The sequence below is a fragment of the Pan paniscus genome, chromosome X (assembly GCF_029289425.2).
Source record: "Pan paniscus chromosome X, NHGRI_mPanPan1-v2.0_pri, whole genome shotgun sequence".
In the NCBI taxonomy this organism is placed as follows: domain Eukaryota; kingdom Metazoa; phylum Chordata; class Mammalia; order Primates; family Hominidae; genus Pan; species Pan paniscus.
Window position 1 is genome coordinate 49,963,051 of NC_073272.2, and position 21,924 is coordinate 49,984,974.

At 51.0% G+C, this 21,924-nt stretch overlaps 1 protein-coding gene and 1 long non-coding RNA gene across 6 annotated transcripts; one reads left to right on the forward strand and one right to left on the reverse strand.

Moving 5' to 3' along the window:
* Window positions 1–599: 599 nt before the first annotated feature.
* On the reverse strand, window positions 600–1,511 carry LOC129395363 (uncharacterized). Its single transcript, XR_010111211.1, has 2 exons — window positions 1,350–1,511; window positions 600–659 (listed from the first exon to the last, which is right to left on the reverse strand). It is a non-coding gene; the product is annotated as an uncharacterized LOC129395363 (long non-coding RNA).
* Window positions 1,512–1,662: 151 nt separating this feature from the next.
* FTSJ1 (FtsJ RNA 2'-O-methyltransferase 1) lies at window positions 1,663–11,821 on the forward strand. Of its 5 annotated transcripts, none has more exons than XM_063601617.1 (14): window positions 1,663–1,867; window positions 2,034–2,139; window positions 3,433–3,640; window positions 3,921–3,990; window positions 4,089–4,179; window positions 4,510–4,588; window positions 6,621–6,673; window positions 6,759–6,812; window positions 6,896–6,998; window positions 7,102–7,185; window positions 7,879–7,976; window positions 8,067–8,264; window positions 8,456–8,497; window positions 11,210–11,821. In XM_063601617.1, exons 3-13 carry the CDS (start codon window positions 3,520–3,522, stop codon window positions 8,486–8,488), a joined length of 984 nt encoding a protein of 327 aa, XP_063457687.1. In that variant the 5' UTR covers window positions 1,663–1,867; window positions 2,034–2,139; window positions 3,433–3,519; the 3' UTR covers window positions 8,489–8,497; window positions 11,210–11,821. The 5 variants fall into 5 exon arrangements, with proteins under 5 accessions (XP_063457687.1, XP_034805352.1, XP_063457685.1 ...); XM_063601616.1 differs by having other exon boundaries at window positions 1,664–1,867; window positions 7,873–7,976; XM_034949461.3 differs by lacking the exons at window positions 8,456–8,497; window positions 11,210–11,821 and having other exon boundaries at window positions 7,873–7,976; window positions 8,067–8,421.
* The last annotated feature ends 10,103 nt before the right edge of the window (window positions 11,822–21,924 follow it).

A 21,924-nucleotide genomic window follows, 5' to 3' on the forward strand; every position in this document is an offset into this window, starting at 1 on the left:
TTGTATTTTTAGTAGAGACAGGGTTGCACTATGTTGGCCAGGCTGGTCTCCAACTCCTGACCTCAAGTGATCCCCCCGCCTCGCCCTCCCAAAGTTCTGGGATTATAGGCGTGAGCCACTGCATCCAGCCCTTTTATTTTTTAAAGAGACATGGGTTCTCGCTATGTTGCCCAGACTAGATTCAAACCCCTGGGCTCCAGGGATCCTCCCACCTCAGCCTCTGGAGTAGCTGGGGCTAAAGGCGCATGCCGCCGCCCCTGGCTAATACTCATATGCATGTTGTCAGGATTAAAATGAATGAACAAAGGGAAGGACATGCTGGAGCCAACTTGTACAGGTTGGGAGGAGCTGTTCAATTTTCAGAAATTTTGCAAACTGGTTGTTAAACAGCTGGTTTAACAACTGGTTTTGTTTGTTTGTTGAGACAGGGTCTCACTCTGTCACCCACAGTGGAGTGCAGTGGCACGATCAAGGCTCACTGCAGCCTTGACCTCCCAGGCTCATGCAATCCTCCCACCTCAGCCTCCCAAGTAGCTGGAACTACTCGCGCACACCACCACGCCCGGCTATTTTTATTATTTGTAGAGACGGGGATCTCACCATATTGCCCAGGCTGGTCTTGAAGTCCTGGACTCAAGCGATCCTTCCACCTCAGCCCCCTAAAGTTAAACAGCTATGGTTAAAAATGAAATGATATAAACTTACTCAAAACTGGTAACTTCCTAATTTTACCACATTCCACTATTCTCTATGCTCTTGAGGTCATTTACCCCCATTTTATCTGTATGGTAAAAATAATACATGATAGTGCACTACTGCATCTCTTTTAAACTCCCTGTTCAGTGACCACAGGTCGGTACCTTGAAATCTAACAAGAAGATTGTACCTAAGCCATGGAAATTGGTAAATGCTAGAAACCAGCCTCCCTTCCCCCCACCCCTCCCCGCCACCACCCCCGCCCCAGCCAGTGGTTAACCATTTACCAGCACACCACTGAGGGCATTTAGAGCCTAGCACATGGTAAACACTATGATAAACGTTTTCATTATTTTTCCGTTTGTCCACTGGGTCAGGATGTATAGTCTTTTTTTGTGTCTGGGATGGAATTTAAAATATTTGAAGATCACAGAATTACAAAAGTCCAGAGAGTGGCTAAGCTACACCTATTTAACCCTCCCAATAATGCTGTTAAGTCTATACTATTGATTATCCCCACTTTCCAGACAGGGAAACTGAAGTTCTGAGGCAGTAAAACTCAGGCAGCGCCATGCATTAGCTGTAGTGCGATCTGAAATTGCAGCCGAGCAGCCTCCGCGCGCTCGCGCACTTCAAGAACGCATTTTCCTTACTGTCACGTTTATGCCCCGAGTGGTAATTTCGCTTCCAGGCACGCGAAAAATGAATGGGCGCCATCGTGCGCGTGGCATCTTGGGAAATGTAGTTTACAGGCTCAATAACAAGCACGGTCCAAGAAGGGAGGGGCGGGGGAGCAAATCGATCTTGGCCTCGGAAGAAAAAGAACAAAGAATCGCTGGCAACTTGCGCGTCGCGTCGCTGCAGCCACGCAGTGTGTGGATTCAGCCGCTTTGGCCGTGCCCGTTGCATGCCGGGAAACGCAGTTCGCGAGCCCCGGATACGTCGACAATAGATGACGGGACTCACGTTGTACGTTCACATCAGGTCCCGGCCCGCCGGAACCTGGGCGATCCACGATGCCGAGTTTGCCACGCTGCGACAGCCCATAGGCTTGCCCCCCCGGGCATTCGGGTGGACTACGAACACAAACTGAAGCCCTAGGACTTGTCGCCCGTTTGCGCTCTCGCCGAGGCACAGGCTGCTCGCGGACCACCCTGCTCCGAAAACTAAGGTGGGCCCTGGGGCGCGGAGGACAGGAATGCGGGCGGAGGCTATTGAGGCACGCCTGCACTGTCCCGCCTGCGGGGAAAGGAGGGAGGTCCGCCCTGGGCGCCGCAGCTGTGTATGGTTCGGGCGGCTGGCACCGGGTGGGTTCTACACCCAAGGTTTGTCTGCAGAAGGGGACCAGTAGACGGGGTGGATTCGAGGTGGGGACATGGGACGCAGCGGTCGGAGCCGCCTGGAGGGGTACCCGGTGGTCCCGATGGAGCTATGATCTTTGAGGTATTGATGAGGAGGGACGGGGAGTGTGGTCAGAAGGCTGTTTTGGGAGGTTGGGTGGAGCGTGAGGGTGGGGTGTTACTGGGGAATCAGTGGGGGCTAATAAGAATATTTTAGTCGAAGTGTTGTTCATTGATTGATTAATGAGGGGATGGCAGAGTAAGCAACTAGAATATAACGAGTGATGGATGGGAAAATGATCCCCCAGGTATTGATGGAGGTATGATATTCAACGGGTTAATGGAAAGTGATGGGGCATCGTAATGGCAAGGATGATGGTGAGGTTGTGGGGGGAATAATAGATGGATGGAGGTCATGATCAAGGGACCTTGGTGAAAGAAAAGATAATGAGAGGCTGATGGTGTTGTAGTCAGAGTCAGTAGTTGGGCTATGGTGGCATGACCGTCGAGGAATTAGGGGACAGAGTGAGCAAAGAGAGGGCAATAGTAAACTAGGGTTGGGGGGGTTAACTTCTGTTGATACATAGTAGGTGAATAGTAAACTGTTGGAGTGTGATCATCCAGTGATGGATCCATGGAGAGCAGGGTGGACAGTGAGGGGAGAATGGGGAACTGATGTGTGATCAGTTAACGTGTTTGTTAATGAAAGAGTTACAGGGCAGGAGGCTAGTGCTGTGATCTATGAAGGGTCTATTGGAGAAAACTGAGTTAATGGGGGCTGATAAATCAGTAATTGAATGCTTAATGGGGAGCTAATAGACCATGATTCTCCAGGCATTGTTAGAGGTTCATAAGGATGTAGTAATAAAGGGGGCCTAATCATCTAAGGGATTAATGGCGAATGGGGTGAAACGAGAGAGATATAGGGAGTGGGAGGTACAATGAAGTAGTATTAGGATAAAGGTGGAAAGCAAGGGATTAATGGGGGCTAATAGGACTATATGAATCTAGGGGCAATGGGGACAACTGGGGATACAGTCAGTGAGATTTTAATGGGCATGACATGGGCAGAGAAGGGTTGATAGTGACAGTTACAGGGTTTAATGTGTGGAGTGTGGGTGACAGTGATGGGAGGTGGACAGGTTCACAAGTGGGCCATCTATGGGATGAATGTTGGGTTTATGGGGTCTTTTGTGGGAACTGTGGGGTAAGTGATGGGGGCGAGGAGGGTCTGTGTGATAAGCAATGGAGCCTGAGAGTTCAGTGATAGGGTCCTTCAGGCCCTATAAGGTCAGTGGGGTCAGTGCCAGGGCTTCGGTCAGCCCATCTTCTGTGTGAGCTGTCATGTGGGTCAGATGAGCCCAGTTTAGTTTGTGTGGTTCTCTCCGCCCTACAGAGGTAGGTGGTAGCCCATTCATCTGGTTACTGATACTGGCCGGCATCAGCGGACTGTCGGCAGGTCCTTGAGCAACTGGTGTGTGAAATGGGACGGACGTCAAAGGACAAGCGGGATGTCTACTACCGCCTGGCCAAGGAGAATGGCTGGCGTGCTCGCAGCGCCTTCAAACTGCTACAACTGGATAAGGAATTCCAACTCTTCCAAGGTCCCTGACTGGTGGGCAGGTCACTGGGCGGTGAGGTGGGCACAGGAGGTAAACAAGTAGGCTGGGTCTGCAGAGCTCCCTGTGGTAGGTGGGCTGACTCAGAGGGTCTCTGGGGCAGGGAGACAGGCAGGAAGATAGGCAGAATACCGGAGAGGAGTTGGGCACCTGGGCAATGGAGATATGTGGGTGCTCCCCAGGGGAGAGGGGTGAATTTTGCAAGGGTCTCCAGGTTGGAGAAGTGGGTGCAGCTGATCAGGATGCTTTCACTATGTATGCCCAGGCGTGACACGGGCAGTTGACCTGTGTGCAGCCCCGGGCAGCTGGAGCCAGGTGCTGAGCCAGAAGATCGGGTAAGTGTGGGGGTCCCAGATGGGAGACCCAGGAGGGCCGGCTGGGTGGGAGGGGCCCGGGAGTGAAACTAGGCTGACGTGGGCCATGTTGTCCACAGGGGCCAAGGGTCCGGCCACGTGGTGGCTGTGGACCTGCAGGCTATGGCTCCACTACCAGGTGTGGTACAGATCCAGGGGGACATCACCCAGGTAAGAGCATGGCTGAGGGTGTTGGGGTATATCCTGGGTGAAGGCCCTTACCTGGGGTCTATGCAGAGTGGAAGAGAAACAGAGAGGTGATAGAAACAGAGAGAGAAAGAGAATGAGAGAGTAACCATGGAGAAACAGCCAGCAGGTCATCATTGCACAGACACAGCAGAAAATGATGATGCTGGGTCCCCAGAGATGGAGCCCAGTCTTAGAGAGGCAAAGCCTGGGAATTTGGCTGACCCAGGGGCTGTGGGCCAGGACCATGGGCAGGCGGGATCTGAGGGCAGCAGTGGAGGGCCGTGGGGCCACTCATCCTCCCTCTCTCCATAGCTGTCCACTGCCAAGGAGATCATCCAGCACTTTAAGGGCTGCCCTGCGGACCTAGTGGTGTGTGACGGGGCTCCTGATGGTAAATAGCAACAGAAAGTGGGAGGCCAGGCGGGGGCCCCTGTGTGTGTCCTTCTCTGTATCTCCCACCTTGGTTGACTTATTCACCTCTTCAGTTACTCCCTGCCTCTCCCTTCCGCACTCAGCTTTCTCCCACATCTGGCAACTTCTCCCTACCTCTGCTGCCTGCTCTCTCTCTGCCTCTCTCTTCCTCCCACTTGCACCCCACCCTTTGAGTTTCATGTCTGTTGTCTACCTTTCCCTGCTCTCATCTCTCTGCAACTGTCCAATTCCGTTGCACTGTTCATTCATTTTCAGCCAGCCAGCCATTCAACACACATTTACTGAGCACCTATTGTGTTGGGAAAACATTCATGAATAAAATTCCATTAATCTTTAACCTCATGGAGCTGATGTTCTAGTGGGAGCAAATGGGAAAGAAAATAAATGATTCAGCTCTGTACCATTAAAAGGGGATGGGGCCAGGCATGGTGGCTTCCACCTGTAATCCCAGTGCTTTGGGAGGATGAGGTGAGAGGAACACTTGAGGCAGGAGTTTGAGACCAGCCTTGCAACATAGCAAGACCCTGTCTTAAAAAATTAGCTGGCATGGTGATGCATGCCCATAGTCCCAGTTACTCAGGAGGCTGAGGTGGGAGGATCACTTGAGCCCAAGAGGTCGAGGTTACAGTACACTTTGATCGCACCACTGCACTCCAGCCTGGGCAACAGAGTGAGACCCTCTCTCTAAAAAAACGGGGTGAGGAGGCCGGGCACAGTGGCTCACGCCTGTAATCCCAGCACTTTGGGAGGCTGAGGTGGTCAGATCACCTGAGGTCAGGAGTTCGAGACCAGCCTGACCAATATGATGAAACCCCATCTCTACTAAAAATACAAAAATTAGCCAGGTGTGGTGTCATGTGCCTGTAATCCCAGCTACTTGGGAGGCTAAGACAGAAGAATCGCTTGAACCCGGGAGGCGGAGGTTGCAGTGAGCTGAGATCGCACCATTGCACTCCAGCCTGAGCAACAAGAGCGAAACTCCGTCTCAAAAAAAAAAGGTGGGGTGGGGGATGGGTACCATAGGGAAATCATTGAGCAGGAGGAAAGCAGGAGTACCTGTTAGAATTTTAAATCAAGTGGATGGGGAAGGCCTCACTGACTTAACAGCAGAGACTAAAGGAGGTGGGGGAGTAAGCTATGGATATGTCTGGAGGAAGAGCAATCCAGGAAAAATTGCAGCCCGTGCAAAGGTCCTGAGGCAGGAGGGTGCTTGCTATGTATGAGTAATGACAAGGAGATCACTGTGGTTGGAACAGAGTGAGGGGGGGAGAGTGGTAAAAGGTAACATCAGAGAGGTAACGGGACAGATCCTATAGGGCCTCGTGGGCCATGGTGAGGCTGTTGGCATTTTCACCGAGATGAGAGCTTGGAGAAAACCATGAGAGGGTTGTGAGGAGAAGAGGACTGTGCTGGGCTTGGGCTACTATGAGCTGTGTGAGGGCCAAGGGCAGAAGCAGGGGCTCCGGGGTGGAGTAGTCCAGGCAAGTGATAATGGGTGAGGGCAGTGGTGGAGAGGAGAAGATCAAGTCAGATCTTTTGAAAGTAGATGTGTTAATGGCTTCGATGTGGGTGTGAGGAGAGGATGCGGGGGGAGCATCAGAGGTGACTAAGGTTTTGGATTTGAACAATTAGAAAGCTCAGATAAGATGGGGAGGATGGTGGGAGGAGCAGGTTTGGGGAGGTAGGTCAGGAGTTTGGTTGTGGATGTACTGGAGATGTAGAATCTGATTTGTGAATCTGGAGTTCAGAGGAACAGTCTGGGCTGGAGGTGGAAATGATAATGATGCTTGTGTGTGAGGTTGTTTTAGAATTGAAATGAGTTCCTAAGGGTTAGGAGCTCAGAATATGCATCCAGTTGGCAGACAGTAATTTGCATCTGGAACCTTAGCAGTAAGACAGCCTGGAAAATGTATTTAGTATCTGATCTGTGTGGTACAAGAAGATGCACAGAGCCAGATGGGCCCCCCCTAACGCTGTTCCTCTTGCCACAGTAACCGGTCTCCATGATGTTGATGAGTATATGCAGGCCCAGCTCCTCCTAGCTGTGAGTAACCCTGGCCACCCCTGACCCACTTTGGCCCCCTCCTGGCTGTCTCCACCTCAGCCTCAGCCGTCTGTCCTGCCCACAGGCTCTGAACATTGCTACACATGTCCTGAAGCCAGGGGGCTGCTTTGTGGCCAAGGTAAGTCTCAAGGAACTTGGTGGAGTAGAGAGAGGTCGCTGAGGGCCACCCTTACCCGCTGTCTTTGCCTTCTCACCCTGCAGATATTCCGAGGCCGGGATGTGACGCTCCTCTACAGCCAGCTGCAGGTCTTCTTCTCCAGCGTGCTGTGTGCCAAGCCCAGGAGCAGCCGGAACTCTAGCATTGGTCAGTGGGGTGGAGGGGCCAGGCAGGCACAGGGGGATCTCTGGGACACCGACTGCACGAGGAGGAAGCGGCAGTCATGCCTCACTCCACCTTCCCCTGGCAGAGGCCTTCGCTGTCTGTCAGGGCTATGACCCTCCCGAGGGCTTCATCCCGGACCTGAGCAAACCCCTGCTGGACCATTCTTACGGTGAGAGCTGGAGCATGGGCCACCCTGGGGGACTCTGCCACACCTTATGCAATCTAGGTCCCACGAGGGCCCACAGTCTCACCCCCTGGGGGAGGCTCTGTCCCCTCATGGGAATTTTTTTCCCAAGGGGATCCTTAGCCCCATTCTCTGATGGAAATCCCACCCCTTTATGGGTATTTTGTCCCGGGAGGAGCTTCAGCCCAGGCAGTCCTCTAGTGGTAACTCTTGGGCCTGGTGAAAATTCCATCCCAGGAGGATCCTGAGCCCTGCCCCAGTGGAGACTCCACCTGCCTAAGGACATTCTCTCCTAGGAAGATCTCAGTCATGCCCCAGGTGGAAACCTCCTCGGTGTGAAACTTTTGCCCCTTAAGCCTCTAGCAGGAAGAGACAGAGCCTGCCCCTGGGATGACATTTGAGTGAGGGAGACGTCATCCAGGCAGCATATAATCCAATATCAGGTGGACATAAATGCAGTGAAAAAGAGCAGGGCACCGATGTTTTAGAAGGGGTGATTATGGAGGGCCTCCCCGAGGAGGTGATCTGAACCAAATGAAGGATTTCTGGTGGGGTGGGAAGAGAGTAGCTGGTGGATATGTGGGGAGGGTTTGGCAGCCATACCGCCGCCTGTGTCATGACTGGCCCCAGGCATCCTGACCTTGTCCTCAGTTGTCTCCCCCTGTTCCTAAGACCCAGATTTCAACCAGCTGGATGGTCCCACCCGCATCATTGTGCCTTTTGTGACCTGTGGGGACCTGAGCTCCTATGATTCGGACCGCAGTTACCCACTGGACGTGAGTGCCCAACCAACAGTAGGTGGGTGGGAGGGAGGCTGTCCTAGGTTACCAGGTCCTCACCATCTCCCTACCCCTCTGTCCCTGCAGCTAGAGGGCGGCTCAGAGTACAAGTACACTCCACCCACACAGCCCCCCATCTCGCCACCATACCAGGAGGCCTGCACGTTGAAGAGGAAGGGGCAGCTGGCCAAGGAGATCCGCCCCCAGGACTGCCCCATCAGCAGAGTGGACACGTTTCCCCAGCCCCTGGCCGCCCCTCAGTGCCACACCCTGCTGGCCCCTGAGGTCTGGAAATGTGACTCTCAGCCTGCCTTGACCCCTTCCCCGTGTGCCTTTTTCTGACCCAAATCTCATGGTTTCTGGGGCCAAAATTCCCTTTCCTGCCTCCCAATAGCTATAAAAAATTGGTAAAGCCAAGCATAATGAATGGAAAAGTTTCGCCAAATATGTGAGTCACTTTTCTTTTTCTTGGGTAGATGGAAGACAATGAAATGAGTTGTTCACCTTAACCCATTACGGTAAGTTTGCCTTGTTATCTAAGAGTTTGAGTAAGGGCAACCTTTATGAAAAACCTCAGTAAAATTTCACCTTTGAAATTTTTATGTCAACTGATAAGATTTTAATCAACAAACCCTTTTCTAAACATCTGTTGTTGTATGCCAGGAACTGCTTTAAGCATTTTACATTTGAGGCATTCAGTAAACATTTATTGAGCATATACTGTATGCCAGGCGTTGTTCTAGGTTTGGAGATAGAGCAGGGAGCAAAACAGAAATATCTTGGCTCTCACAGTACTTCCAGTTTGGAAAAGAGGCAACAATCAAAACAGTCTGTAAGTGCAAGAGTTTACATACACACATATACTATATAGCTTGCATTTCTCAATTTACATATCTTGCAATATATATAATATATAAGAGTAATATGGGATATAAAAAATAGAAAAAAGTAAAGCAGGGTGAAGAGAATCAGGAATTCTAGGCATGGCAGTTTTCATCTTTTGGTGTTTTTGTTTTGAGACAAGGTCTCACTCTGTCGCCCAGGCTGGAGTTCAGTGGTGTGATTTCCCGGGCTCAAAAAATCCTCCCACCTCAGCCTCTCAAGTAGCTGGGACTACAGGCATGTACCACCATGCCTAGCAAATTTTTGTATTTTTAGGGGAGATGGAGTTTTGCCATGTTGCCCAGGCTGGTCTCGATCTACTGGGCTCGAGCAGTCTGCCGTCCTCGGCCTCCCAAAGTACCAGGATTACAGGCATGAGCCACTGCGCCCAGCCAGTTTGCACTTTTTAAAAGGGTTGTCATAGAAGGCCTCAGACATTCCTCAGAGGTAATGTTTGAGCAAAGACCTGAAGGCACTGCCGGAGGGAAGCCATGTGTTTATCTGAGGGAAGAGCATTCTGGGTAAAGGAAATAGCCATGTCCCAAAGGTGGAACTGCACGTGGTATGGGAGGAAAGTTTATCCATAGCCAAATGTTCTAAAATCACGATGTTAGAGGATGGCCCTTTCTGACAATGGCATAGCAGGTTATTCAGACTAAGTCAGCCATCACAAAAAGCCACCTTTTTTTTTTTCTTGAGACAGAGTCTTACTCTGTTACCCAGGCTAGAGTGCAGTGGCATGATCTCAGCTCACGGCAACCTCCATCTACCAAGTTCAAGCGATTCTCCTGCCTCAGCCTCCCAAATAGCTGGGATTACAGTGCCCGCCACCATGCATGGCTAATTTTTGTATTTTTAGTAGAGATGGGGTTTTGCCATGTTGACCAGACTGGTCTCAAACTCGTGACCTCAGGTGATCCACCTGCCTCGGCCTACCAAAGTGTTGGGATTACAGGTGTGAGCCACCACACCTGGCCTTTTTTGTTTTGTTTTTGGTTTTGTTTTGAGAACAGAGTCTCGCTCTGTCGCCCAGGCTGGGTGGAGTGCAGTGGCACTATCTCAGCTCACTCCAACCTCCACCTCCCGGGTTCAAGAGATTCTCCTGCCTCAGCCTCCTGAGTAGCTGGGATTACAGACGTGTGCTCCCACCTCACCCGGCTAATTTTTGTATTTTTAGTAGAGACGGGGTTTCACCATGTTGGCCAGGCTGGTCTCAAACTCCTGACCTCACAAAATCTGCCTGCCTCAGGCCTCCCAAAGTGCTGGGATTACAGGCCTGAGCCACCACACCTGGCCACAAGAAGCCACCTTAAGAAAAAATTGAAACAGCAAATCATTGTATGAAAGAGATTTACAGTTTTTAATATTTAAAGGGTCCTGTAAATCAATAAGGAAAAACATGAGAGTGGCCAGTAAGCACATGAAAAGCTGCTCATCAGGAAAATGCAAGTGAAAACTCAAAATATCAACAACACTAAGTATTTGAAAGGATATGCAGCAATTGAAAGCCTCGTACATGCTACTGGGAAGGTAAAATGGTGCAGCCACTGTGGAAAACTTAGGCATTACCTACTAAAGCTGCATGTGTGCCAGTTCCACTCCTAAGAAATGAGTCCTAGAGGCCGGGTGCCGTGGCTCAACGCCTGTAATCCCAGCACTTTGGGAGGCCGAGGTGGGTGGATCACCTGAGGTCAGGAGTTCAAGACCAGCCTGACCAACATGGCAAAACCCCATCTCTACTAAAAATACAAAAATTAACCGGGCATGGTGGCGGGCACCTGTAATCCCAGCTACTCAGGAGGCTGAGGCAGGAGAATCACTTGAACCTGGGAGGTGGAGGTTGCAGTGAGCTGAGATCGTGCCACTGCACTCCAGCCTGGGTGACAGAGTCAGACTCCATCTCAAAAAAAAGGAAGTGAGTCCTAGAGTGTTGCTAGCAGCACTATCTATAGTATATGCCCATTAAATCGTGGTACATTCACCGTGGAGAACTGTACAACAATGACAGTGAACATCCTGCAATTACACCAAATAACACCTTGTAGTTATTCATTAAACTGAACATATATAGGTTTTATGCATTTTCTATATGTCATGGTTCACCATAAAAGTAGGAGGAAATGTCACAAAAATGTTAGCAGCAGAGTTAGCTAGGTGTGGTGGCACATGCCTGCCTGTAATCCCAGCTACTTGGGAGGCTGAGGTGGGAGGATCACTTGAGCTTGGGAGGTTAAGGTTGTCGTGAGCTATGATGGAGCTCCACTGCACTCCAGCCTGGGTGACAGAGCAAGACCCTGTCTCTAAAAAAACAAAACAAAACAAAAAAACTTTCTTTGACTTTTGGTTAGCTGGCAAACTGATACAACTCAGAAACTGCTCAATGTCAGGAAAACCGGAACTTGTTGATGAACTTGTTTTCAAAATATCATCTCATCAACGAGGCCTGGACAAACAAGCCCTGAGGAGGGATCTGCAACAACCCTGAAGACAACAAGGAAAGAAACCATGAAAGTCTGTCTGTACTGCAGTGGGAATTCTTGAGTGAGGTCTTACCTCTTCTTTAAACCTCTTCAGGAGTGTCCTGATTATATCCAGAATTTTCCCTAAAGGCAGGGATTCTTAACCTGGATAGAAGCCAGGGGTAACCATGAACTTGATGGAAGAAAATGTTACATCTTTATTTTCAGCAATAAAACTGAAATTTAGCCTTACTCCCAAGTTATAAATGCTGGCAACAAATCACAGTAGTAAAAGCAGTACCTGGGATTTTCCCACCAATACAAACCAGTTACAGCAACTGTAATGTAACATAAAAAGGGCATCTTGAAGTATTGTTCATATTTGTCACCTCTTGGAATGATAGCAAATCCTGTAAGTTGATGTATTAATTGAAAAGCCCATATATTACTGCATCTCAATTTTGTTTCAATTTAATATATAGTAATAATTGTAATTCAATGTAATTGGCTTCCATTGTAATTGTGTATGTGTGTGTATATACTTTTAAAAATATTCTGTGAAGGGGTTCACAGATTTAACCAGATGCCAAAGGGTTCTGCAGAACAAATTTATTTATTTATTTTGAGACAGAATTTCGCTCTGTCACCCAGGCTGGAGTGCAGTGGTGTGATCTTGGCTCACTGCAACCTCTGCCTCCTGGGTTCAAGCGATTCTCCTGCCTCAGCCTCCCGAGTAACTGGGATTACAGGCACCCGCCACCACGCCTGGCTAATTTTTGTATTTTTAGTAGAGACGGGGTTTCACCATTTTGTCCAGGCTGGTCTCGAACTCCTGACCTCAGGTGATCCACCCACCTCGGCCTCCCAAAGTGCTGGGATTACATGCGTGAACCACTGCACCCAGACTTCATAACAAATTTTTTAGGTTAAAAACCTGTCTTAAAGAAACGTCAGGGCCAGGCGTGGTGGCTCACGCCTGTAATCCCAGCACTTTGGGAGGCTGAGGCAAGCAGATCACTTGAGGTCAGGAGTTTGAGACCAGTCTGGCCAACATAGTGAAACCCGTCTCTACCAAAAATACAAAAATTAGCTGGGTGCGGTGGCACATGCCTGTAATCCCAGCTACTCAGGAGACTGAGGCAGGAGAATCACCTGAACCCGGGAGATGAAGGTTACAGTGAGCCGAGGTCGTGCCACTGCACTCCAGCCTGGACGACAGAGTGAGACTCTGTCTCAAAAAAAAAAAGCAATGTCAGAAAGTCTACTTGGACTGCAGTCCTAAATTTCTATAACTTAATGAACAGGAGCTGACAGAAACTCCCCAGCTACACGAACAGAACTGTTTTCTACAGCTTAATCCTGTGTCCTTAGAAATTCACGTACTCTGTGATCCAAGGACTATCCACGCCACAGTCCAGTGACCTCAAGAGTATCCACATACCAGTCTGCGACCCCAGCTGTTTCCACACCTGACTGTGACTCACCCCAGTTACCATGTGTGACCCCAGGAGTATACACACTCAAGTCTGGGACAACCATTGTCCAATCTCCAGTCAGAAATGGTGTTTAAATTCTGGAGCATGTGTTCGTAGGCATGTCTACACTCCGGTCTCTGACCACGAAAATAACCACACCCCAGTCTGTGTGACTCCAGGAATGTCCAGACCCCAGTTTGTGTCAGTCTAGGAGTGTCCACACCATGGTGACTTAACCCAGGAGTCTTCTCACCGAAGTCAGTGTGACCACAGGAATGCCCACACCCCAATCTGTGAATATGCACAGCCCAAGAATGTATGGCGGAAGTGTCCACACAAAAGGCCGTGTGACCACAGGCGTAGCCACACCCATTACAGTGCAAATTCAGCAGCGTTCACACGACAGCCTGTGAGACCTCAGGAGTGTCCTCACGCCAGGTTCTGTGAGTCCAGCAGTGGCAATGGCTTGGAGTTTCCATAGCCATCTTAGTGGTGCCATAAATGTGTACCTCAAACTGTGACCACAGAGGAGTCCACAGCTCAGTCTGTGGTGTCCTGGGAGTGGTTTTGCCCCAGTCCAGCCACCTCAGGAGTGTCCCCACCCAAGTTTTTATGACACAAGTAATGTCCAGTTCCCAGCATATGTGACCCTGGTGTTGTCCAAACCCCATAGTCTCTGGCTATTAGTGTGTCTATACCCATCTTGACGGCCTCAGGCAGGTGCACTCCCCCATCTGTACGACCAGAAGACTATCGACTCCCCTGTCATTGTGACCACAGAAGTGTAAAACTCCAGTGCCAGTGACTACTGGTGGGTCCACATTCCAGTCTGGGTGACCCAGGGGAGGGCACAGCCCTGTCTGTGTGACCATAGGAGTCTTCACACCCCAGTGTCTGTGAACACACAGGAGTCAATTCCCCAGTCAGTGTGACCAGAGGAATGTTCACACCAAATTGTGTGACCACAGGAGTGTCCACACCTATCTGCATGTCCTGAGAGGTGTCTATACTCCAGTGGGTATGACACCAACAGTGTCCACAACAAAGTCTGTGTGACTCCAGGAGTGTCCCTCCCCCCAGTCAGTGGGAGTCTAGAAGGATCTACACCAAGTCTTGGGAGCCCAAGGGTGTCCCTTCGCCAATCTTTGTCACTCAGGGGACATTCACCCCCCAGTCACACAGACGAAGCATATCCACAGCTGGGTCTGTGTGACCCCAGCAGAGTCTACTTCACAAGTCGTGTAACCACAGGAGTGTCCCCAGACGAACCTATGGGAATCCAGGAGTGTCCACATCACAGTCACTTGACCACAGTGGTGCTGACTTCCCAGTTTATGTATCCTTAGCCATGTCCTTTTTCCAGACTGTGTGACCCTAAGTGTCCACACCCCAAACTCGGTGATCCAAGTCACTCCAGTCTGCGTGACTCCAGTGTTGCCCACACACCAATCTGTATGACCCTAAGAGAACACATCCCGGTCTGTGATGCTTCAGGAGTGGCCACACCCTACTCTGTGTGACCCCAGGAGTGGCTACACCACAATCAGCATGACCTCAGGATTTCTTACTCCAAAATCTAGTAACATCATGAGTGTCTACACCCTCACCTGTGTGATTCCAAGAGGATCCACACCCCAGGCTGTGTGACCCTGGGAAGGTCCCTATAGCAGTCAGTGTAAACCTGGGAGTGCATTCTTCCCTGTCAGTGTGAGCTGGGAGGGTGTATCTAGAGGAAGAGTGATCCAGGGAAAGGCGAAGGGCCGGATGTGGTGGCTCACACCTGTAATCCCAACACTTTGGGAGGCCAAGGTGGGTGGATCACCTGAGGTCAGGGGTTTGAGACCAGCCTGGGCAACATGGTGAACCCCGTCTCTACTAAAAATACAAAAATTAGCCAGGCGTGGTGGCACATACCTGTAATCCCAGCTACTTGGGAGGCTGAGGCAGGAGAATCACTTGAACCTGGGAGGCGGAGGTTGCAGTGAGCTGAGGTTGTGCCACTGCACTCCAGCCTGGGTGATAGGCCAAGACTCTGTCTCAAAAAAAAGAAAGAAAGGCAAGGGCCCTGAGGCAATGGCCCTGAGGTGCCTGGCACATTTGAGGAACAGGCCAGTGGGGCAGGAGCAGAGTGAACAAGGAGCCAGTGGCGGGCGGTGAGGTCAAGGAGGGCCCGGAGGGCCTCGTGGGCCACGGAGAGGACTTTGGCTTTTTCTCTGAGAGAGATGAGAGCCATGGCAGGGCTCCGAGCAGAGGAGGGCCCTGGGCTGACTTGGGTTGCAACAGGATCCCTCTGGCTGCTGTGGTGGCGGCTACTCAACTTTTATTGTTTGTCAAAACTCAGAGAACTGTATGCCAAAAGGGTGAACTTTATCGTATGTAAATTATAACTCTTTACATTTAAGTTATAACTTTTGGAAAATGTGCAGTACTGGCCAGGCATGGTGGCTCATGCCTGTAATCCCAGCACTTTGGGAGGCTTGAGGTGGGAGGATCGTTTTAGCCTGGGAGATTGAGGCAGCAGTGAGCTGAGATCATGCTGCTGCCCTCCAGCCTGGACAACAGAGCAAGACCCTGTTTTGAAGAAAAAACAAAAAACAAAACAAAACAAAAAAAGTGCAGTACTTTGCAAGCAATAAAGATTTCTATTTCTGCAAGAGAGGCTGTGCTCATGCCTGTCCTTACCCCTCTCCTTTCTGCACAAACACATCTCAGGAATGCACCTGAGGAAAAGGAGGGAGCCGGGGCCTCCCTCAACTGCTCAAGGTAGCGCTCCCTTTGTTGTCTGCTGTGAACTGAATTGTGAATTCAGCAAATTCCTTTGTTGAAGCTTTAATCCTCAATGTGACTGTATTTGGAGATGGGGGTAATTAAGATTAAATGAGGCCATAAGGGCAGGGTCCTAATCTGATAGAACCGGTGTCCTCATTAGAGAGGGAAGAGATGCCTGAGCTCCCTCCCTCTCTCCCTGTGGGCGCGCAGAGGAAAAGCCACGTGAGGACAGAGAAAGAAGGTGGCTGTCTACGAGCCAGAAAGAGAAGCCTCACCAGAAACCAACCCTACCGGCACCTTGATCTTGAACTTCCAGCCTCCAGAACTGTGAGAAAATAAACGTCTGTGGTTTAAGCCACCCAGTCTGAGGTATTTTGTTAAGGCAGTCTGAGCAGCTAATTGGCTCTCAGTTTCAAGGCTGATTTCAGGAGACTCGTGTTGACCAGGTATGAGGGGAGCCAGTGCTCAAGTGAAGGAAGGAAAATTCAGCACATCCTCCTCGTCTAGCTGAAGGGGGCTCTGGAGCAGCAGGAGGGGCCCAGGGCAAGCCTGGAATGAAATCCGTGGCACTCCTGCAGGTTCTGGGGGCGGTGTCCATGGAATATCCTCTGCCACATAACAAAATGACTAATAATTGCTTGGGGAGCTTTCAGAACTGCCCCGAGGCTTCCTCTAACACTCCACCCACACCTGGTTCATGCCAGGTTGCTCGATGCCTTGGTTTGGGAGAATAGGTGTGGTGTCATCTCAGGCTTGGTGGCAGCCCAAGGGAAGGGGCAAGTGTTCTGAGTCTCTCTAGATGACACAGGAGCTGAGGAAAGCTGGAGTGAATTATGAGTCACAGCCCGTACCTCACAAGAAAGTTCTGCCCGATGCCAGAGCTGGGAGCCATCACCAGTTATGCAGGGTTGGTGGAGAAGAGCCTCGGGATAATTGGTATGCATGCCCGCACATAGGTGTGTGCGTACCAGTACGTGTGAAGTTATGCAGGAGTGCGTGGTGTGCTTATGCCCGTGTGTGTGCACATTAGTCCTTTTGTGCATGCATGCATACATGGTACATGTGTGTGCATTCATGCTTTGCTGTTTTGAATGCAGGTATGGTTATAAGTGCATATGGGCAACAGAAGTTCAAGTGTGAATTCTCATGGAGATGCTAGGGTGTAGCAGGCACATGGGGACCTGTTCCCTGACAGGGGTGTTTGTGAAAAGCAACTGTGCATATGTGTGAGGGTGTACTTATGTATGAGATTCTATGTGCAAAGCCCTATGTCCGTGGGTGCTAGCCTGAGTGTTTGTGTCTGTGTATATACATGTGTATGCCAGCATGCACATGCATGGCTGTGTGTGAGTGCGTAAGTGAAGGGGAGCACATTGGCCCAAGCTGGTAAGTCTAGTATCTTATGCATGTATACCCCTGGGCACCGCCCCCCCCCCCCGCCCCGTGCAAGTGTGAGTGAACAGGTACACAAGGGCCTGGGCGTAGATGTCCGTGCACATGTACCCCTGGGACCCTGTGCGTGGGCATGCTGTATGCATGGCTGCAGGGATTTCCCACGTGTGTGTGTGCACAGATGCACAAGTGCCCAGGAACCTAGATTGTGGTGTCTGTACACATGTACCTCTGGGCACCATGCATGTGTGTGTGCAAAAGTGCAAGTGTGCCTATGGGCTCAGGTCTGGCTGTGTACATATACCCCCTGGATGCCCATAAAGGTGTGAGTGTGTACTGCAGGTGCATATTTGTCCGTGGGCCTCAGTCTGGTATTTGTGAACATATACCCTGTGTGAACGTGCACGGGTGTGTGGATGTGATCAGGTGTGCCCATGGACCCAGGCCTCGGTGTCTGTGTACAGGTACCTCAGGGTGCCCGTGTGTGTGTGTGCGTGCGTGTGTGTGTGTGCGTGTGCATGTGTGCATGTGTAACTCTGGAGGTCCATGCATGTGTGTGCGCATGGCTTCAAGTGTGTCCAAGGACCTGGGTCTGGGCATGTGTGTACATGTATCCCTAGGAACCCATGCATGAGTATGCTCACGTGTTCAGCGGTGCCAATGGCCTTGGATCTTGGTGTCCGTGTATGTGTACCCTTGGGGGACCACAGATGGCATTCATGCATGCATATGTAGCACCATGGAGGGATCTGTGTGCAGATTTACCTCTACCTACACCTGGCTGTGGATCATAAAGAAAATCAAGGGATGCGCTACCTCCATGAATCCAGGTTTCAGCAGAGCTAAGGGAGTGAAATTTGGGGCCATTTTACTTGTCTCAAACCTTGTTATCTGAGAGAAAGCTAGAACTTCCTTCTTTCAGCCCCCAGAGACAATGTGGCCAGGCTCTGGAGGGCTGGGAAGATGAGCAATGCTTGTGAGTCACCATGATAGGAAGCAGAAGGGTCAGGAAATCCCTGGGAGCAAGGCTTAGGGTTAGGGTTAGGGAGAAAACACTTGGGCCTGGAGGCTCGGGGCAGGCTTCCTAGAGGGGAGGGGTAGGAAGAGGCAGTGACAGGGCCCACAGCAATGGAGAGGAGTTGGACTGCAGGGATGGGGTAGGGGGACAGACGACAAGGGGCACTCAGAAGACTAATGTCTGGGAGTGGGAAAACAGTGTTTGCTCAGCCAGGAAGCTGCATCCAGCTCTTTTATCATTTGTAGAAGACCAAGTACCCAGGCCTGGGAGGAGCCCAGAGATGAACCAGAGTTTGGAGCTGGGGGCGGGGGTAGTTCTCTCTGTCCCTGTAACAGGCAGTTTAGGCTTAAAGAGCTGTCCAGGCTGGGCGCAGTGGCTCACGCCTGTAATCCCAGCATTTTGGGAGGCCGAGGCAGGCGGATCACCTGAGGTTGGGAGTTCAAGACCAGCCTGACCAACATGGAGAGACCCCCGTCCCTACTAAAAATACAAAATTAGGCAGGCGCAGTGGCACATGCCTGTAATCCCAGCTACTTGGGAGGCTGAGGCAGAAGAATTGCTTGAACCCGGGAGGAGGAGACTGCATTGAGCCGAGATCACGCTATTACACTCCAGCCTGGGCAACAAGAGTGAAACTCTGTCTCAAAAAAAAAAGAAAGAACTGTCCAGGATTCCACGGGCCCCTGGGGCCCAGGGTAAGCTGCCTGCCCTTTCTGGGCCTCGGTCTTCTCCATTGTCACATGGCCTGCCTGTCTGCAGCCCAGGCCCCGGGAAGCATTTAGCCTGAGAGAGGAGCCCATGGACAGTGGGCAGGCAGCTGGCTGCTCCCCAAGATTGGGCCACCCTCCTGCTCCTCTGCCACTTCAGAGTCTTTACACCCTGCCCCAGAGGCAAAGCTTGGAAATGGGCTGGGGGAGCCATGGCCACAGGCCAGTCAGCATGGGGGAAGCCTGGTGGGGTTGAAACCCTGGGCTAGGAGGGGGCACGTCCATCACGAACCCTGGTCCCCCACCAACCCACCCGACCATAGCAGGGGAGGCACAGGAACCCACAACCTTCCTCCTGACCCCAGCTGGAGAAGGATGTTGCTGCTCCTGAATTCCAAGCTGGCCCAGATGTAGAGTGGTCCCCCAAGGGTATACTTGCACAGACACCAAGATCCAAGCCCATTGGCACAGCTGAAAACATGAGCATTCCCATGCATGGGCCCCTAGGGGTACATGGACACAAATCTCCCCTTCCAGTCATGGCACCCCAGTCCTGATCAGCTTCACCCCAAAAAGCTCCCAGGTGCAGAGTCAAGACCTTCTTGTGCCCCCACTTCAACCCCAAGCCAATGGCTTCTTTTTTTTTTTTTTTTTTTTTCAGAGACTGGGGTGGAGGGGTTTCACTCTGTCACCCAGGCTGGAATGCAGTGGCACAATCATAGCTCACTGCAGCCTTGATCTCACAACTGATCCTCCGTCCTCAGCTACTGGTACGAGCTACCACACCTGGCTCTGAGCCAATGGCTTTCTTTTAGATCCTCCAGAAGGTCAACAATACTGACTGCAGAACGTCAGGCAGCCACAGGCCACTGGGCACAGTTGTGCAGGCTGTGCTCTAACAAAAGTTGCCTGGCCACAGAGGACACTGGGAGCAGGAATGCAACCTGGGCTCCTCTAGCATCACTGGGGCCTGGCCTGGGGCCGCGTCCATCAGGAGGAAGGGGCATCCTTTTCTAAAGTTCACGCAGGCATTATGTGAGCTAGTGGCGCCCCTCAGTGTCCAGGTTTTTAAAGGCAAAGGAAATCTGGACATGCGCAGAAAGTGAACATGGCCCCAGAGCCAGGCATACCTTCACCCGGGATGTCTCTGAGCTGGAAAAAAATACTCAGCCATTGTCTAGCGCAGCCCTATGCTTATCAGGAAAAATTGTAAAAAACTTTTAAATGCACAAAACTATTCCCAAGGTGTCCTTTCAATGGAACACTGGATGTGGTCTACCCAAGCCCCTTATGGCGTATCTGATTCTATAGCGGGCTGCACTTTTGTCTTTGGCTGGGCCATTTTGCACCTCTGTAGAGAAAAGTTAACCTGTGCAGGACTGATAATTCCCATCCATAATAAATGAATTTTGTCCTGTAGAGATACAGCTGATCTCTATCCTGTAGAAAAAGATTATTCCAGATATTATATTGCATCTATTGGCAAATCCATTGCAGTATCTCTAGGAGTTTATATATGCTTGTTCTTCAGATTCTCCTCTGAGCCTAGTGTAACATATTACCAGTTCCCTCATTCATAAATGATCTGGGCCAGGCATGGTGGCTCATGCTTGTAATCTCAACACTTTGGGAGGCCGAGGCGGGTGGATCACTTCAGCCCAGGAGTTCAAGAGCAGCCTGGGCCACAAGGCAAAACCCTGTCTCTACAAAAAGTACAAAAATTAGCTGGGAGTGGTGGTGAGCATGTGTAGTCCCAGCTACTCAGGAGGCTGAGGTGGGAGGATCATCTGAGCCCAGGGAGGTCAAGGTCTGCAGTAAGCTGTGATTGCACCACTGCACTCCAGCCTGGGCGACAGAGTGAGACTCTGTCTCAAAAATAAATAAATAAATGATCTAAAAATCCTTGACACATGTTCACTTTATATTTGTAGGAGTCGTGATGTTACCATTTTGGAAATAATTTTTTAATTGCATCTACCAGCTCACAGTACAGATGAGATCACCAAGCTGGGGGAGAAGGGACTTGCTTGAAGTGACCCTCATGGACTGGGACTGGAAGGCAGAGCTGAACTCAAGCTACTCTGGGTGCTGCCCTGCTCCTGGAAGGAGGGGGATATGCTGTGCCCAGGTGTGGAATGGAATGGAGGGCTGTGACACACCTCCACCATGGGGATATGGAGTGACCTTCTGAGATGAGGGGGTCATCTGTCAGGTCCCGCCCTCTGTGCTGTGCCTTGATTCAGACCCACGACACAACCAGCCGTCCACCCCACCCCAGGTGGTCCTGGCCAGGGGAAGTGCTGAAATGCCCCCATTGCCATCCTGAACTGCTATGCTGGTGATGACCATAGGAAAGCTTTATTCTAGGTATACTATTTCAACTGCTGGGCCCCAGCTTCCTTATCTATAAAATGTAGTTAGTTCCAGTTCCTGCCTTATATGATGTGGAGAAGATTAAATGAGATTATGGACACGAAGCTCTTCAAATTGCCCGGCACAGAGTAAACGCTCAATATATATCAGCTGTTAGTCATTAGGTCTGTTTGACTTGCAGAACTTCCAGTGGTGGACATTTTTGAAGGGATGCTTGGGGCCCCCTCGAGATGCTGGCCTAGCAGGACCCAGCTGCTCCATCCTTGGATGAAACACCCAACAAGTGTTCCCCGGGTGATGGATCAGGGAACTCAGACTCCTGGCCAGGGAAAACAGGCCTGACCTGCACTCTGGAACCCCCATGTTGCCATCCAGGAGATCCTGAAGCCCAAGGCACAAACGAGGAGGAGCACAAGGAGTGGTGAGTTCTTGACAGGAAATGGTGGGGTGCCCTAGGAGAAATCACCTCTTAGGGTCTCGGTTTCCCCATCTGTACAATGGGCACTTCGGAGCTGTGAGTTGCTGAGGACCTTTGAAGCCGCCTTTTAGGGAAGAACAAATGTTCTCCAAGGGTGTAACGGCTGGAGGCTGACCCTTTCCCAGCCCAGGCCCTGCCATTAGAGACAAAGTACACCAGACACAAAGGGAAAACCTAGTTCCCGCCACACAAAGGCAAAACCCAGTCCCCACCACAGCATGGGAAGCTGCCCAGCAAGTTGAGAGTCAAGTTGCCCAAGTTTTGTGGCCAGTGAAGGGGAGGTTTGCAGCCAGACCACTCCTGAGGCCTACCTGGGGAACTTGTGGGGGTTGGGTCGGGGGGATGGACTCAGTGGCCTGTGGGGTGCCTTCCAGTCCAGACTCTCCTCTGTG

Bases quoted from the DNA above. Each gene is read 5' to 3' on its own strand.
- FTSJ1 (XM_034949461.3), top strand. From the start codon at position 3,520: ATGGGACGGACGTCAAAGGACAAGCGGGATGTCTACTACCGCCTGGCC. The intron at 3,641-3,920 runs GTCCCTGACTGG...ATGTATGCCCAG, and splicing joins GGAATTCCAACTCTTCCAAG to GCGTGACACGGGCAGTTGAC. The intron at 3,991-4,088 runs GTAAGTGTGGGG...TGTTGTCCACAG, and splicing joins GTGCTGAGCCAGAAGATCGG to GGGCCAAGGGTCCGGCCACG.